Raw genomic sequence first — 16386 nt, 5'->3', positions numbered from 1 at the left:
AATGCTGCCAGAATCGCGACTGCGAACCGCCATCACCAACGCTTCAACCATGTTGTGCCTCGCCATTCCGTGTACTTACCGATTCGAAGTACATCTCCCTCGAACAGTCCCAAACTCCCAACGGCATCCACCATCATCGTTGTGCACTGCCACCTCTTCCATCGTCGCAGTGCCGTCTGAGCCCTTTCTGGCCAATTCAATCTCGCCGGAGGTGTCCGTGAATGACTCGTGGCGGTGCTCGGAAAGATCGATGGCAGAGGGCTTGGATGGTGAAGAGATAAGGACGGCAAGGACGACAGATAACTTTGTGACCATAGCCTTATAGTTAAGGTCCATTGTGAGGACTTCACAGAAGTAGCATTTGTAATTCGTTTTTCGCTCTAATCCTGAATGTTATACCGGAAGGGTCTGTGCAGAAAGAGAGATTGGAGAGAGAGAAGATGGAGTCGAACTCGGCTTTGATGGGCTCGGCCGATGTCGGCTGTAATGGAAGCGGCGGCAAGCTCGGATGGGAAGAGCTTAGCTGTGGCGGATGTCAGCTGTGATGGAGGAGGCGGCGAGCTCGGACAGTGGAGAGTTATGTGGTGATGGCGGTGACGGACTGACGAGCATGGAACAGAGGACTCAGGCCACTCGACTATGATGAGGTCGGAATAATTTGTGGCTCTGTGGTTGGATTTGGGTCTGTGATTGGTTTTGTGGCTCTGTGGTTGGATTTGGGTCTGTAATTGGTTTTATGACTTTGTGGTTGGATTTGGGTCTGTAATTGGTTTTGTTGCAGATAATTTTATAGTTTTTGTAATTTGGTCTGTGTTGGCTCAGGCTACTCGACTATGATGAGGTCGGAATGATTTGAGGCTTCGTGGTTGGATTTAGGTCTGTGATTGTTTTTGTGGCTCTGTGGTTGAATTTGGGTCTGTAATTGGTTTTGTTGCAAATAATTTTATGGTTTTTGTAATTTGGTTTGTGTTGGCTGTGATAAAGTCTTGGGGGCAAAATCATAACTTTAACAATGCACAAAAAAAAAATAATAATAAATAGATTTTTTCATTAAACAAATAGTTTAACTTTAAGGACAAAAATGTAAATTCATATCAATCTACTAACCACAAACAATTAATTTAGGTCTTTCTGTTATATTGTGGCCATTTTCTATTTACATGTACAAGTTGAAAACCTGAGGGGTCCTTTGTGTAATTTGCCCTAATTAAAATGTATACGGGTTTGAAGTTTTTTTATTTTTTTATTTTTATTTTTTGAAAAATGAATTACTAATGTTTTAGCATGAGAAATGTAATTATATTGTGAAAAGTAATTTTAGAATTACTGAACTAGGATTGAGTCATGCTCATGTAGGACAGAATTTTGAACAATTCAACAATTAGTTCGGCAAATTCATTTTCGATAAATCAATAGTATTTTTTTTTTTTTTTTTTTTTTGTGGAAATGACGCATTGAGAAAAACTCACTAACTTTAGCTCATAGGTCATGTTGGTTTTTGGCTGAAAACTTTTATTTAGGGCCCCAAAATCGCGTTTTATTGTGTTATAAGAGGTCTACAGATTATTTCGGAATTTTAGATCTAGTATTTTTTATTTATTAGGTTTTTTATTCTATTTTTTCTGAGTTTTTAAAGAAACTTTAATTTTAGGCTTATTTTCCTTTTGCTATTAGATTTCTTTATGTTTTAGTTTTCTTATAGAGTTAAGTTTTCTATTATATAAATACATGTACTGTATAATTAATTTTTATTTATTCAATTATCAAATAATATATCATATTTCAAATTTATCATTTTCAGTTACATTATATGCACGGATGTGAAAAAAATAAATAAATAAAATAAAATAAATCAGTATTATTATGGTGCATGCTATAAAAGTAGAAACAGTACTCAACATCCAAATATTCTTGTCTTGAGGAGAATCAAGCATTAATTTCAAAATGGTAGCTCAATATATATAAATGAACATGACAATAACTAAACTATAGTCAGTGGTTGGATGATACCATCATTATTTGAAAATTTTGGAATAAAACAAAGTTAGGAGATAGTCCTTCTCATCGGATGGAACATGACGATCTTTCTTGAAACGAGATGATTTTCCTTTCCATACCAAACTTTTTAATGAAAAAGCATGAGAGAAAAGGTAAGACTGGCCCATGGTTAGGACTTAGACGAAACTGCATTCACAAGTGTCTCAATCAACTGAAAAATTTAATCTATCGTGTATGAAAACTGAAAAAGTTCAGCTCGTGTGTGATAGTATGTTGAATATTGCTCTTGGACCATGTTACCATTGGAGTGAGGATTTGGTCCAGTATGTTGGGGAACAATTAATTCGCCGTTGTTGAGAGTTACATTATTCATTTGTCACATACAATCATCACAAGGGATAGCAGTTCGTTGATTTTGAAAAACTATTTAGCTTATTTGAATTGGAATAATTTTTACTAATAAAAATTTACGTGGACTCAGAGCGGGGGCAAGGAAGGTTGCCCCGTCCTGTTTAAGTAAACAAATTATTATATTATTCTTATTTTATTAATATATATATATATATATATATATATATATAATATTAAATATTGCTATATATATATATATATAGCAATATTGAATTTTATATTAAAGTACTGATGGCCCTTTTTTTTTATGAATTTTTAATAGTTATATAATTGCATTTGAGGGGCTTAAAAAGGAGGAAAAATTTTTGGACTAACCGGGCAGGGCGAGTGCCCATGGGATAAAAAAGTAAAACAGGGACGGGATGAGGTTTTCTAAACAGGGCAGGGAAGGGTACACTCGCCTAAAACTACTTCTATTGCCATTCCTAATCACATCACATCAACAGAAGCATATATAGAGATAACAATAATATACATCCACACATAACACAATATTTTATATGGTTCACCCAATTCTATGGTTACAACCATGAAGAGAGAGATTTCACTATTATAAATCAAGAAAGAGAATATACAATCACATGTCAAAACCCTACTTACTCATTCATCATCTTTTTTAAGGCTACATGTATACACTCGAAAATTACATATTTTTTCCTCGCTCCACACAACAGTCACCCTTAAACCCCTTACATCTTTTCTCCCTTTTCTCTCTCATAAATCTCTCACACCCATCTATATTTATAGAATCTTTAAAGCCCAATTCCTTATTGAACAAGTATTTAACTTGTCTTCAATTCTAAAATAGCAGGTACAACTTCTTTTCAAAAATTTTAGTCTTTTCCCCAATCTTCTATCTTTCAAAACTGATTAGGGAACTAATTCTCACACATATCAGGCAAACGCAACTGGTCCCATTTCTTCAAACAACCATTATGCCCAAGTGTAATCAGTTGCGTTTTTTCATAATAAAATTCTCTGCCGTGAATTTTGAACCACAACTCTAACAATATCCACTTTGACTCAAAAATATATCTTCATGTGCTATTTCATAGCTCCACCTTGAACAATGATCTCTTTATAGCTTCACCTCAAACTCTTCATAACTCCACTTCAATTAAAAAAAATTTCACATCAAATAAAATATTATGATAAAATTGAGAAACACTGTAATACTATATATAAAGCGCGAAGATTATTTCAGGTAGGATGTGGTCTTCACATACCGTGATGTCCATTATCCCTTTGGAATGTGCCTTGCACATAAGAGGATCTGAGATATTGTGTCATCAAAAATGAGTATTTTACAAGGATAAAAGTTTGGACAAATAATGTAATAATTTTGAAAGTAATAACAGTGTAAATTACATGTTAGTTTTCAAAACGAACGATAAATTTTCTTACTAAAAGTAAAATTGTGTACATCTTACTCCCAATCCCTTAACAACGCAAACTTGTACCCGGCTGACCATTTATTACTTGAAGGTACAGAGTGGCCTTTATGTCTGAGACTCTTTAGTGTAACTCACTGGCAGTGAGTAATGGGAGACACCTTCATTTAAGATAGTGGGTGGTCGGTCAGGTCAGTTTGCAATTCAAATTTGAAGTTATAAATGGGAAAAGTATTCACACACTGTATTGAAGGATGGTACGGACAGAGATGTGATTGCATGAAATCATAAATGGTACGTAGTAGTATTTAAGTTAGCTAATAATGTATAGGGGCTTGATCTCCTGGACTCAAACTCATGATAATAAACCAGGTTATAAGTTACAGTATAACACTGAATTCTTATAAATCTATTATTTAGAATTCTTGTGAGGCAGAGTATGTGGGATTATTATTACTCTTGATAAATAAATAAAAATTAATAAGGCCATTTTTTGTTGGGACTGGTTTAGCATTAGATTTCAATTGGTAAACTCTAGAGTCTAAAGATAGAGAGAGATTTTTAACTTATTTTCATCTTGTTATTTTCAATCCATTCACTCTTCTTCTTTTTTTCTTTTTTTTTTTAACTTAAATTCCTAAATCTGTATAACGTTCACAATAAAGTTTACTTACAAGTTAATAAATTATCATATGTAATTGGAGTTGCACTTCTGAAATAATTGAATTTCTGTTTGTTTCAATTGTTCAAATCCTAAGGCAACCAGTTTTTTCATATGAAATTCCAAAAGCTAGTCATTAAATATGAGTACAGTAAATAGGCATCAACTTTACGACATAAATTTGACTTTTAGTCCATTATTAACTTTGAATTATATGCAACTTACATGTAAAACAAAATATGAACACATTTGGATCTCAAGTTTGTTCGTGAATCCCAAATGTGAATGAACTTTGAAGTTAACCACACAATCTGTGCGCGCGCATGTCTATATAATATATATACTATATTATACACACAAACAGACACAATTGGATCTAAAGTTTGTATGTAAAATTTAAATTTTTTTATCTGAAACTTCTCGATAAAATCTAAAAATGAATTAATTTTGTAGTTAATTTCAAATTCAGTGTGTGTGTGCATGTGTATTTTTTTCGATTAAGTAAATACTCACACACATTAATAATTTTTGTTATAGTTTTCAAAAACTCTCCCTTTAAAAAAAAAAGAAATTTGTACCATAGGACTAATTACCATACATGTTTGGCTATATTTCAAATGACTTCATTCAAACTTTAAAATAGAAGAAATAATAATAATAATACTTAAATGGGTACGTAGTTAGGTACTTCAATCACCAACCACAAGAAAACAACTTGTGATTGTCAATAATGATTGAACTATTGAATAAAATGGGTGGAAATCATATTTTGTTATACTTAGGGTTTATGATTACTCATCTTTGTCATCTCTCAATAACCATGCACGCTGATAATGACAGGAGTATCTATTTAGTCTTTTGTTTGAAGGAACTGATCAGCTACAGTCTCACATCCTTGCTGGCCTGCTCATAAAAAGCTAGGGTTTCTCTCTCCACCCTTTTCACTCCTCTTTATATATCCTCCCTTTCACCTACAGTACTATCATGTGACATTACTATATATTATATATATGTGTGTGTGTATATATAAAAATATTATAAAATGTGAGGGGTTTGATAATTTGATTCTCTACCAAAAAGAAGCCATTTGAGTGAGACAGAGTGTTTTTTAGGATGTACTTACCTAATTAGAGTAAGTGTTTGTTTAGTATATGTTTGTTGGGGACTTTACACCCACCTAGATAATAGGTAATAATATTTGGTAAGACCGATGATGCATACATACACATTTAAACCTTATTTTTTCATGAGCCAACGACCTTCCTCTAGGCACCACTGCCTACCACATCTAGGAAAAGATGCTCCAACAATAGCCTCCAACATGTGAGATACACTTTTCACACTAGAAATGGAACTAAAAGATATATTTCCATATTGCAGAATATATCGGTGATTTTTTTTTTGGCTTGGTGATTTGGGAAAGAAATTTTCGATAAGACCATAGTTGTTCCATACAAAATTAAGACCTGTATGATTTAGCTCTGTATTGAAATTAATATAGATATTTTTTTTTTATATTGATGCAAATAATATGATTTAGCTCTGTATTGAAATTAAAATTGGTAATGAAAGAAATTTTGATATTTAAGCATTAGGGGAAAATAAAAGGAATAAAGTTCGTGACAAAAATGAATGTAAGAAGTATGAACAAACTGCTTTTTTTTTTTTATCTACTTTTTCAATGATCTATTTTGAATGTTAATTTATTTGGATAAGGTTAAAAGGAATATAGAGAAAATGAACATAAGAACAGGTGATTCTTTATAAACCTTTTTTTCTCTTATGGAGGTTCTTAACTTATCATACTAATGTGCATTATGTGTAATTAACAGCCAAGACGATGAGTTTGACAAGATTTGATACTTATGGATTAGTTCAAAGACCCATATAAACCCATTATGATTAAAACACATCCATTTGATATATTCTAAGATGCTTCAATATTTCAGCAAGAATGTAGAAAGCCAAAAATATATACATATAAACCGTGAGTGAAATCCATTTTATCTATGGAAATAATCTGTGTATAGTGTTTGCAATTAACAGTTTCGTTCACCATGCGATTTATCTTCAATTTTAAATTCAGATTTTTTTTTTTTTTTTTTTTCCTGCCTATCAAATTAACATTCTCTTTTTATAAGTTTTTGGACTTAGCAAAAGAAACAAAATTCATAGTTGGACCTTTTCGTTTTGCAGCAGACGATAAACCATAGGAAAAATGGCCCATTTCACTTTGGGCTAATGAGCTTAAAATTTGGGCCTGTTTCAGATACAATGGGCCTGTTATACCTAGGATACGACCTCTCTCTCATAAAACTCTCTAGTCTTTTAACTCAAACACATTCAAGAGAAACACAAAATTTACGACTCGCTAATTTTATCAACAGTTAATGCTCTACTTTTGTTTTCACATCTTTAATAATTTGTTTTTTCTGCTCTAGGATTTTGCTCCAAGGGACAATATAGGAATTTGATTGTCTTTAATAGTGAGATTATTGTTGCTCTTGATAATAAATAAGGCCATTTTTTTTATGACTAGTTTAGTATTTGATTTCAATTGGTAAACTCTAAAGCTAGAGATATATTTTTAACTACTTATTAATTTCAATCCATCCATCCTCGTAAAATCTAAATCTTGGAGTTGCACTTCTGAAATAATTGAATTTTGTTTGTTTCAATTGTTCAAATCATTTATAAAAGCTAGTCATTACATAGTGCTACACTAAATAGCCTTCAACTTTATTGAGATAATTTCGACTTTCTTTAATATTGAGTTATATGTAACTCGCATGTAAAAGAACACACTTGGATCTGAAGTTTGTTGATAAAACCCAATTTTTTTTATTGTTTGTTGGCAAATTCCAAATATGAATGAACTGTGTGGGTGTGTTTTTTTTCATTTTCCTTTTTGCGAAGAAGTTATAGTTACTGGACTAATGACCAATATGACTTTCTTCAAATTCAAAAATTGAAATAAAAAATAAAAGAACAAAACATTTAAATGGGTAGTTGGGTACTTCTATCACTACCACAGAAAAACAACTTATGATTCGCCAATAATGATCCAACCATTGACTCTGTTAGATTATATTGTCTATTGTGTATATTAGGGTTAGGATCTATTTAATCCTAACCATAATATATAGCTAAACCTAACCTTAATATATAATAGACAATATAATCTAGTATTTAACCCTAACCCTAATATACAATAAACAATATAATTTAGGGTGAATTACATTAAATCCTCTTTTTCTATCTGTGTTTTTCATTAAACCCCCTTTTTCTATTTTTTTTTCTCCAAAAAACCCCCTCAACTATTCAAAAGGGGTGATTTAACTAACAGAAGTTAGTTGAAAGAGAACTGAAATATAAATTGACTTAAATACACATTAAGCTTATTTGAAAATCTACTTTGCTTTCAATTTTTTTATTTATTAAATAACCTAAACGACATCATTCACAGAAATTAACACTTCTATTGTTTTTTTTTTTTTTTTTAACATTTTACTACACTGACAAGTTCACATTAGTCACATGGAAGGAATTTTTTTATTTTTTTATAGAAAAAAATGATATTGAATATAAAAAATAAAAAGAATAAGAATAAGAAAACATGTAGGCATAAATATTAATACAAAAAAAAAAAAAAAATTAGGCATTATTTCTCGTAGTGTGACTAGTGTCCCTTTAATAAATCTATATAAAATGAAAATCAATAAAAACCAAATAAATGAATGCACAATATAATTCTCAAATATATATATATATAGAAGATAAATTTCAAGAAAAAAACTTAAAATTATATTGGTCTGAAGGCTGGATGGAAACAAAAATATAGTATAAATAATATTTAATAGTACATATTATATATATACCATTATATTATGATACAAATTATATATAATATTATAATAATGGAAGAGTACATATTATTGCAATGGTAAAAGATATACGGCTAAGAGTGATAATGGAGTAGATATATATATGAGGGTATATTAAAATAGGTACAAGGACATTTTTGTCTAAAAAAATATATGAGAAACTAAATGTTCAAATAACTCCCTTTCGGCTAACTTTCATTAGTTAAATCACCCTTCTCGAATAGTTGAGAAAGATTTATTGACAAAAAAAAAAGAAAATGAAGGTTTAGTAAAAAATATAAATAGAAAAAGGGAATTTATACATTAGACAACATAATCTAACACAGTGAAAGAACTACATTCCCCCGCGCACATTTTGGAAATCCATCCTTTCTTGAAGGTGAAACATCACGTCTTGTCTTTTGAATTTGACTTTATATTATGTTTGGAAGCTCCAAAAGCATCCATTCAGTGTTCCAATGCATTGATTCAGTATTCCAATGCATTACTTAATACGGAGTATATAATTTTCCCAATTCTCTTTAACAATGGTAATCCCAGAGGAGTTTATATATACACAAATTGGACCAAATTTGTATATCCTCTTAATCCCACTTTAGTTGGGGAATCCCAACCTCAGCCACAAAAAGTGTACGCGACCTTGGTAGTGATGTTAGGGATCATTCCAATCTAGTGACCTCTGGGTACATAAGATTGTAAAGTAAATCCAAATATGTAATCATTTGCTAACCATTCCCAAATCCATTGTTGATAATCAATTATGTACAACTACAAAAATACAACCATCTCAATAACAAAAAAAAAAAAAAAAAGTATCCATTTCAATTCCAAAATTACATAGCTTTCAATCTCGATATTGAACAACCACCAAACTGTTTAGAGACTTCGTTTTTTTTTTTTTCCCCATAATTAAACTGTTTAGAGACTTTCACATAGCTATCAAACTCAGCCTCAAGATCACTACTTTAGGGCTAAATAAAATTGAGCTCGGCCAGCTTGTTCGACCAACTCGAGCTTGGATTTTCATATGGTTCCTATTATTCTTGAGGAAGCTTGCAAGTCAAGTACCTGAAATTATTGAATTGAGGAATTTAGTTAAAAAAAAAAAAAAATACACATGGGAAAAGAGAGGAACAAAAGAAGAAAAAAATATAGAAATTCTTTTTAAAATGTCATAAATTAATGAAACAAAAATTGATAAAAAATTTCCTCAGTCACTTCATATTTTGTTCTCCTTATTTCTTACAGTAACAAACGAGAATGATTTCCTTATTATTGTCTTTGTGTTTTTCTCTATATAATATGCAAAACAATTATTTACCCAATAAAAAGAATAACTAGAAGAGAGAGAGAAGCAAACAAACCTAATCAATGCATTAAAAAGTGATCATGTATAATTTATTTAAGATCCACGTCATCTAATCATTTTTTGTTGTTCATCTTCCAATTTGCATTTTTTATTTTAACCTTGGAAAGAAACTCATGTGTTTGGCCCTAAATGGGACTTAAACCCTCGACCTCCCACTTTAGGACTTTAGGAGGTAGAGCCTTTGGTAATTGGCATTGTTAATTGGCCTACTTTCTTCATTTTGAAAATAATGCGTAGACCATATAATCTAGAATCACTAATAACCTAAACCATAGATATTATTGTTCACAATTATGGATGGTAACGGGTCAGGAGACCCGCCCCCGTTTAGCAACCCTCATCCCCACCTCCCACACCCAAAACAGTTTATTAAATGAAGCAGGGCCGGGTTAGGAGATCCTTTTGTAATTGTAATAGTAGTAATGCAAAAGGATATCTAGTCATTGGAATAGGACACAACCTAAGATTTGCCTCATATTATTTAAGTGTGTAAATATCAAATTTCTGTCTATGTATTCACATGTTATACTATACACACACACAAACACACTAATTTATCTGAATGAAACAGTATCATTTGAACAATAGAACATAAAGGTAGTAGCCCTTCTGTTTGCACACATAAACTTGCACTCTTACAAATTCAAACTTGTCCAGATTACCATGAAGTTGCTGGTTTTGAACCCCTGCTTTTCTGGCTTTATAATATCCCTCCAAGCAATAAAATTTCCCTCACATGGTTACACTACTTCAGGAGATTGAGATAAGGATTCAAAATGTTTCTTAAATAAATTTTGCATTCTACCTTAATCAAAAAGTGGAAAGGCTTCAATACAACACTTATCTTGAAGAATCGTAGAAAACCATTATCACTTGAACCAGATGACTCCTCACTATCCTATCAAGGGAAGTGGAGAAAGCAACAACCATAGAGAATAATCACACAAGAACATATCGCATTTCATCGATTCAACTTCATAAAACAAGCTTGAAAAGTTTAAAACTCAAAAGGAATCCCAGGCGTCAATATCTTGCTAATGGTTGTAAGTTCATAATATGTGACCGGTACAAAACTATGAGCATCATAGTAACATCAGAAGTGGTATTTTTCTCTAGCACATGAAGCAACAATCAGGTCATAATTACTTGGAAAAAAAACAATCAGGTCATAATTTTCCAAATTAGAAAAATGAGCATGAAGGACAAAGTTTAAGAAATTATAAATAATTTTTCGCAAATCTCTACAATCACCATCCACCCAATACACGACATGTCCCTAATTATCACTAATTTGGTATTACTGATACAACTTGTCCATGTCCACACACTCCTACAAATCCCATCTCTAGTACTACACAAGTATGGACAACTATCAACTAGATATCCAACAACTACATCACCACAGAGCAGATGAAACTTTGCTCGTAAGCAACAAAATTAACAGTTAATCTAACAGAACTGCCAAAAACAAACGAAAAAGAGATGGTACAAAAAGCTTGAAGTTAAGAAATCACCGTCCTTTACCAAACAGAAATAACAGAACTTCTCACATAAAATCAATTCATTGCAGAATATTAAGACAAGAATGAAGTCAGAATCATACCTTAGAAAGGCAAGAATGATCATTTATACCCGCAAAAATCTCATTTGAGAGTGTCACACACATCTTAGGCCTCTCTTGACTGCTAATACAAACTTGTTTGGAGAAAATTTCTGCACACATTGGCCTTCTCCTTTAAATCTTTCCTTCATTTGACTTCCCACAGTTCTAGGAAACCCTGAACAGAAGTTGGGTTTCCCATTCCACAATACATGCAATGGTCGGATAGAAGAAGATAAAGCTAAGGGCCCATTCGAGAAGCGTGCAAGAAGTAACCTCCAATTGTCATTTGGCAGACCACATGTTGGCTAGAAATAGAGGAAAGTAGTTACTCTGGTTGAACATGACAAGAATTTTAAAAAAAAAAAAAAAAAAGGGAAGAGGTGACAACTAATTGCTTAGTCACCACTGAAGGTGTGTGTTGCTATTGTTCTTTTTTTAGAAAAAAAAAAGAGAAAAAAAGCCAAAGTATGTATTTCCATATAATATGGTGATATTAGTCTAGAAAAAACCACAAGAATCGTCAACATATATATTGCAAGGAGACAACTGTAACAATACTCCAAAGGATAAATCAAGAAAAGGACAACATATAGGGGAACTAAAAGAAACAAACACAGATGATTTATTTAAATTCTTACATTTGGTCGTGAAAACATTGCACGGACATCGCTCTGATTAGATCCACATTGTACAGGCTCTTCTGTGGAAGGAAACATTATAACCAAGACAATATTAATTTGGTATTTTCTATTCTAATTTTCTTTTCTTCTTTTTTTTCTAGAAAAACAATGAAATTGAGGTAAGATTAACAGTATTTATCTTCTTCTTCTTCTTTTTTTCTTTTTTTGCCGTGTAACATTAAGAGTTTGAAGAAGAAAAAATCAACTAATGACCTGATTGTCCTTTTTCTTCCTTAGAGGTGTCACTCGAGTGTTCCAAGACCAGCTTGGCCGGGCAACTGTTGCAATCAAAGTAGCATCATTAGTATGCTTAAGTTTTGAGGGTTTACCTTTTGTCTTCATTTTTTTTTTTCTTTTTTCTTTGAAGTGATCAGCAGGTCAGAAAAACAAAAACAAAAATAAATAGAATGCAAAAGTAAAAAACCAGTCAACTATCTTGCTCAAATTATAGAATCGGGGGGTTCAAATTGAGCCCAATTTTTTAAGCAGCCCACTAACTTCCAGGACAATCTGTTCTTTTGGCGCCTGCAAGGAAACAAACATCCACTATAATAAAGTTCTAACTTCTATCAAATGAATGCACAAAAATCATAGAAGAGAAGAAATTATCATATTACTAGTAACTTCTTTTGCTGCAAAACGAATGTGCAATGAAAATTAAAGGACCAGAAAGGAAGAAAAAAACATGGTCCCATCTACTCGTAAATCTGCAAGGGATCAAAGCACTGTATAGGATTATATGCATCACCAAACATATCGTAGATCTTCCCCCACATGAACCAACACAAAAGTATGAGAAACAATCACCATGACAACTTACATTAGTTCGCTCTGACTGAAGATATGTCTCTATAGCATCACCAGCCGTCTCAAAAATTTCAAGTAACTGTATTATGGATATCATTGCCGCCTTAAATTTCTTACATATTTGAAACAACATTTTTTCTTCATTTCTGCCCATTAATTTGTACTCATAACAAATAAGTATCGCGAGTTCATGTTTGACGCATTCACGTAATGTCATGTGTCCGGTTGAAGTGAAAAGATGAATGCCCTGAAATGTAATTTGATCCATAACCTTTTCCCGAGCTACCATTAGTAAAACAGTCAGCTCAATGAGTTTGCCGTCTTTGGCATAACACCGAACTACATCCTTGATCTTTTTTGTATTCAACGCAAGCAACCTACTAGTCTCCAATGCTTCTTTCTGGCAAACGTGCAAGTAAACCATACAGGAATGAGTAATCTTTGAAGTACTGATTTATGATTCAACTCACACATTTAAAAAATAAAATAATGCACACAATACGACCCACATATGATATTTTCGTCAAAGATGAACCATTTTAGGAAGGCAAAGTATGATGATCAGCTTGAAGATGGAATTCACAGGAGTCCATTCAGTGAAAGAGCTACATAGGGATTGAAAAGAAAAGATGAGAAGTGAAACATAATGAAACAATGAAAGAATATATATTGGGCTTGCTTGGTTTGTCACTCAAAAAACAATTCTCAAAATTTTCGAAAATTAAAAACTATTTTTAGAGAACTATAAAAGAGAACAAGCCTTTATTTTTAACTGAGTTCTCAAAAATAAAAATAAAAATCAGAAACCACAACCAAGCAGATTTTTGTACAATTTTCTATTTTCAATTCTCATAAAACATAAAACTATTTGCAGAACACTAAACCAATCAGACGATTTTATCAATTCACTACACAAAAGAACCAAGAAAATACAATACAATGTACAATAATTAAGTCATACCTAACTCTTTCAAGTGCTATATGAAGAGGGAGCAGCCCATTGTGCTCCGAGTCGCCAGCATTACATCGGACATCAGCCAGAGCTCCGTGGTGAAGGAATAACTCAATCAAGGCGGGAGATAATGTAGAAGCTGCTACATGCAGCGGGAAAGCTCCACCGTTGATAGGAATGTTAAGATCCACTTCCAGGCCCATCTTTCCCGCCTTCACCAATTCAGTGGCACATAGTATTGCACGGTGATGGCATATCCATGCCAAAAGCTTGTAAGGAGATGATTCAAATTTACCAAACTTAAGTATAACCGAGTCACCTGAATTTATCACCACAGACTCATTCAAAAAGCTAAAGAATTCGTCCCTATCATCTCTGGCAATAATTTTTTTGATATGATCTTCATCTTTGGAGATACGAGAAGAATTCCAATCCTATCATTGTTAGAACAATATCACCATCAAGAAACAGCACAAAATGACAGGAACAAACATTTTCAAAAATAAAAGTAATCAATTAACGAAAACACAACCAATTAGAAAAGAGGATAAAAACATGAGCATGGAAATATATATATATATATATATATATATATATATAGGTTACAACAAGATACCTATGAAATAAAATTCATTACACATACACAGTTTTGAATAACTCGTAAAACAAAAAACCTCTTCCATAGTTCTATGAAAAGGGGCTTTTTTAAAAACGATTTTGGGTAATCAAACAGACTTTTTGTTTATTTGTTTTTTTTTTTTTTTAATTCTTTAAAGACAAAAAAATTATTTTCAGAGTGAAAAACCAAGCAAATCCTAAATTTTGTCTCTGTCATTTTCTCTATATTGTTATTTAAACAACTTTATTACCTTTAGAAAAAGAATAATAATAATAATAATAATAATAATAACAATAACAACAACTAGAATAAGTGAAGTTTAAATGCAAACCTCAACTTTCTTGAACAAACTTCCTACGGCACTGAGAGCAGACGCCATTTTTATCCGAAATCAGCAAGAATAAAAAAGCGCGAATATTTATATAATTGACCACTGTGGAAAAGAGTCGCACGCATAAATGAGAGAGAGAGAGAGGACTGTGTACGTGAGTTGCAGGGCGATTAAGGGCATTGTAGCCGCCAGCGTGATGCGTCACTGGGCTTGCAGTTTTTGTGGCCTATATGACAGTTGGGCTTGTAAACGGGCTTGGGCTGCTTTCATTTAAAAGGAATGTAATGGATCGATTGTTTTAGGCTTTATATTTAGGATTAATTACAATGACACCTCCTGAGATTTATCATAATGACAGTCATATACAAGTTGGGTTTTTTTTGAACAATGACATCCACTGTTAGAAATTGAATCCAAACAAGCCCTTAAAAGATGTGAAAAATTAAGATTGCCTTTCAATATTTTATTAATTTAAATTAAAAAATAATCAAAACTCACAAATGACGTTTTTGCCCTTGGTTTGTCATCAGTATACGTCACTACTCCCTCTAACCTCTCACCTTCTCCATCAGAAACCCTAAATCCTAACCTAACAAACCCACCACCACAGCAGAAAAAACAGAGCAATGATCTCTCAAATCCTAACCTTAACAAACCCACCACCACCACAAAAAAAATAGAGAAACGAAGAACATGGCCTCTTAAATCTTAACCCTAACAAACCCACCACTACCACAACAGAAACAAACAGAGCAACAAATAACCAAAATCTCTCAAACCCTAACAAACCCAACCCACGCTCCCTTCCGTCATCGTTGAACCCTCGGATCCTGCCGCCGCCACCACCAAAAAATTCGTCATCGTTGAACCTTCGGATCCCCCCGCCGCCGCCGCCAAAAAATCCGTCGTTGTTGAACCCTCGGATCCCGCCACCGCCAAAAAATCTGCGTCGTTTAACACTTCCTCTCCCTGATACTTGACCAGAAACTGGTGCAGCTGATACACCAACATGTGGGACCCCTTATCGGTGTACTTCATGAACGCCGCTTTCACGTCCGGGGTGGCTCCACCTCGGTTATCTAAAATTTCCGGTTGAACCCAAACACCTTGAACCCCTCCATTTTCACCAATTCTTAAACTATTTCACCAATTATATATATATATATATATATATATATATATATATATATATATATATATATATATACACAGGGGTTCAACTAACTGTGTATACAAGGGTTTAACTAACTAGGATTCAAGGAAATGGGTGGGTTGATTGCTGAAATCATTGTGAAAATAGTTTGATTTAGGGTTTGAATTTAGACGCATCAAATTGGGCGTCGGCCACCGTCAAAGTCTAGGACCTTATATATATATATTGAAGATTTGGTGTTTGAAATTGATGGTATGTGTGTGTATATATGTATAAATATATGTGAGTGTATGTTGAAAATTTGGGTTTTGAATAGTGAAGTGGTGGTGATGGTGAGTGCGACATTCACTGCAACAGATATTGATTAGATGATAGAGGTGGTGTGGTAATGGATTGTATTGAAATTTTTGAGTTTGGTTTTTATTTTTTTATACAAGGTTAGAAGGGTAATTTTATTATTTAAATTGATAATTCAAAAGGGCAACAATGTAAATTCCTTAAGTGGCAGAGGTGGCAGGTGATAGTTG

General features: G+C 32.8%; 1 protein-coding gene across 2 annotated transcripts; it reads right to left on the bottom strand.

The window, feature by feature from the left end:
• Positions 1-9229: 9229 nt before the first annotated feature.
• Positions 9230-14844, bottom strand: LOC132276531 (uncharacterized). Of its 2 annotated transcripts, XM_059777991.1 has the most exons (9): positions 14707-14844; positions 13766-14190; positions 13340-13409; positions 12818-13204; positions 12422-12522; positions 12211-12275; positions 11956-12017; positions 11318-11622; positions 9230-9413 (listed from the first exon to the last, which is right to left on the bottom strand). In XM_059777991.1, the coding sequence occupies exons 1-5, from the start codon at positions 14752-14754 to the stop codon at positions 12460-12462; spliced, it is 993 nt and encodes a 330-aa protein (XP_059633974.1). In that variant the 5' UTR covers positions 14755-14844; the 3' UTR covers positions 9230-9413; positions 11318-11622; positions 11956-12017; positions 12211-12275; positions 12422-12459. The 2 variants fall into 2 exon arrangements, with proteins under 2 accessions (XP_059633974.1, XP_059633973.1); XM_059777990.1 differs by having other exon boundaries at positions 12211-12522.
• Between the last annotated feature and the right edge of the window lie 1542 nt (positions 14845-16386).

The sequence above is a fragment of the Cornus florida genome, unplaced genomic scaffold (assembly GCF_030987335.1).
Source record: "Cornus florida cultivar Cherokee Brave unplaced genomic scaffold, ASM3098733v1 CherokeeBrave_3.0.0_Hap2_Chr10, whole genome shotgun sequence".
Lineage (NCBI taxonomy): Eukaryota > Viridiplantae > Streptophyta > Magnoliopsida > Cornales > Cornaceae > Cornus > Cornus florida.
The sequence above is the reverse complement of the archived record's forward strand: the minus strand, read 5'-3'. Positions and strand labels throughout refer to the sequence as shown.

What these genes read in the sequence shown, in the direction of transcription:
- LOC132276531 (XM_059777990.1), bottom strand. Translation starts at nt 14,754, where the DNA reads ATGGCGTCTGCTCTCAGTGCCGTAGGAAGTTTGTTCAAGAAAGTTGAG. An exon ending in GTTTGTTCAAGAAAGTTGAG is followed by an intron (nt 14,191 to 14,706) that starts GTTTGCATTTAA and finishes TAACAATGATAG; the next exon opens with GATTGGAATTCTTCTCGTAT. An exon ending in TACTTTGCCTTCCTAAAATG is followed by an intron (nt 13,205 to 13,339) that starts GTTCATCTTTGA and finishes CACGTTTGCCAG; the next exon opens with AAAGAAGCATTGGAGACTAG.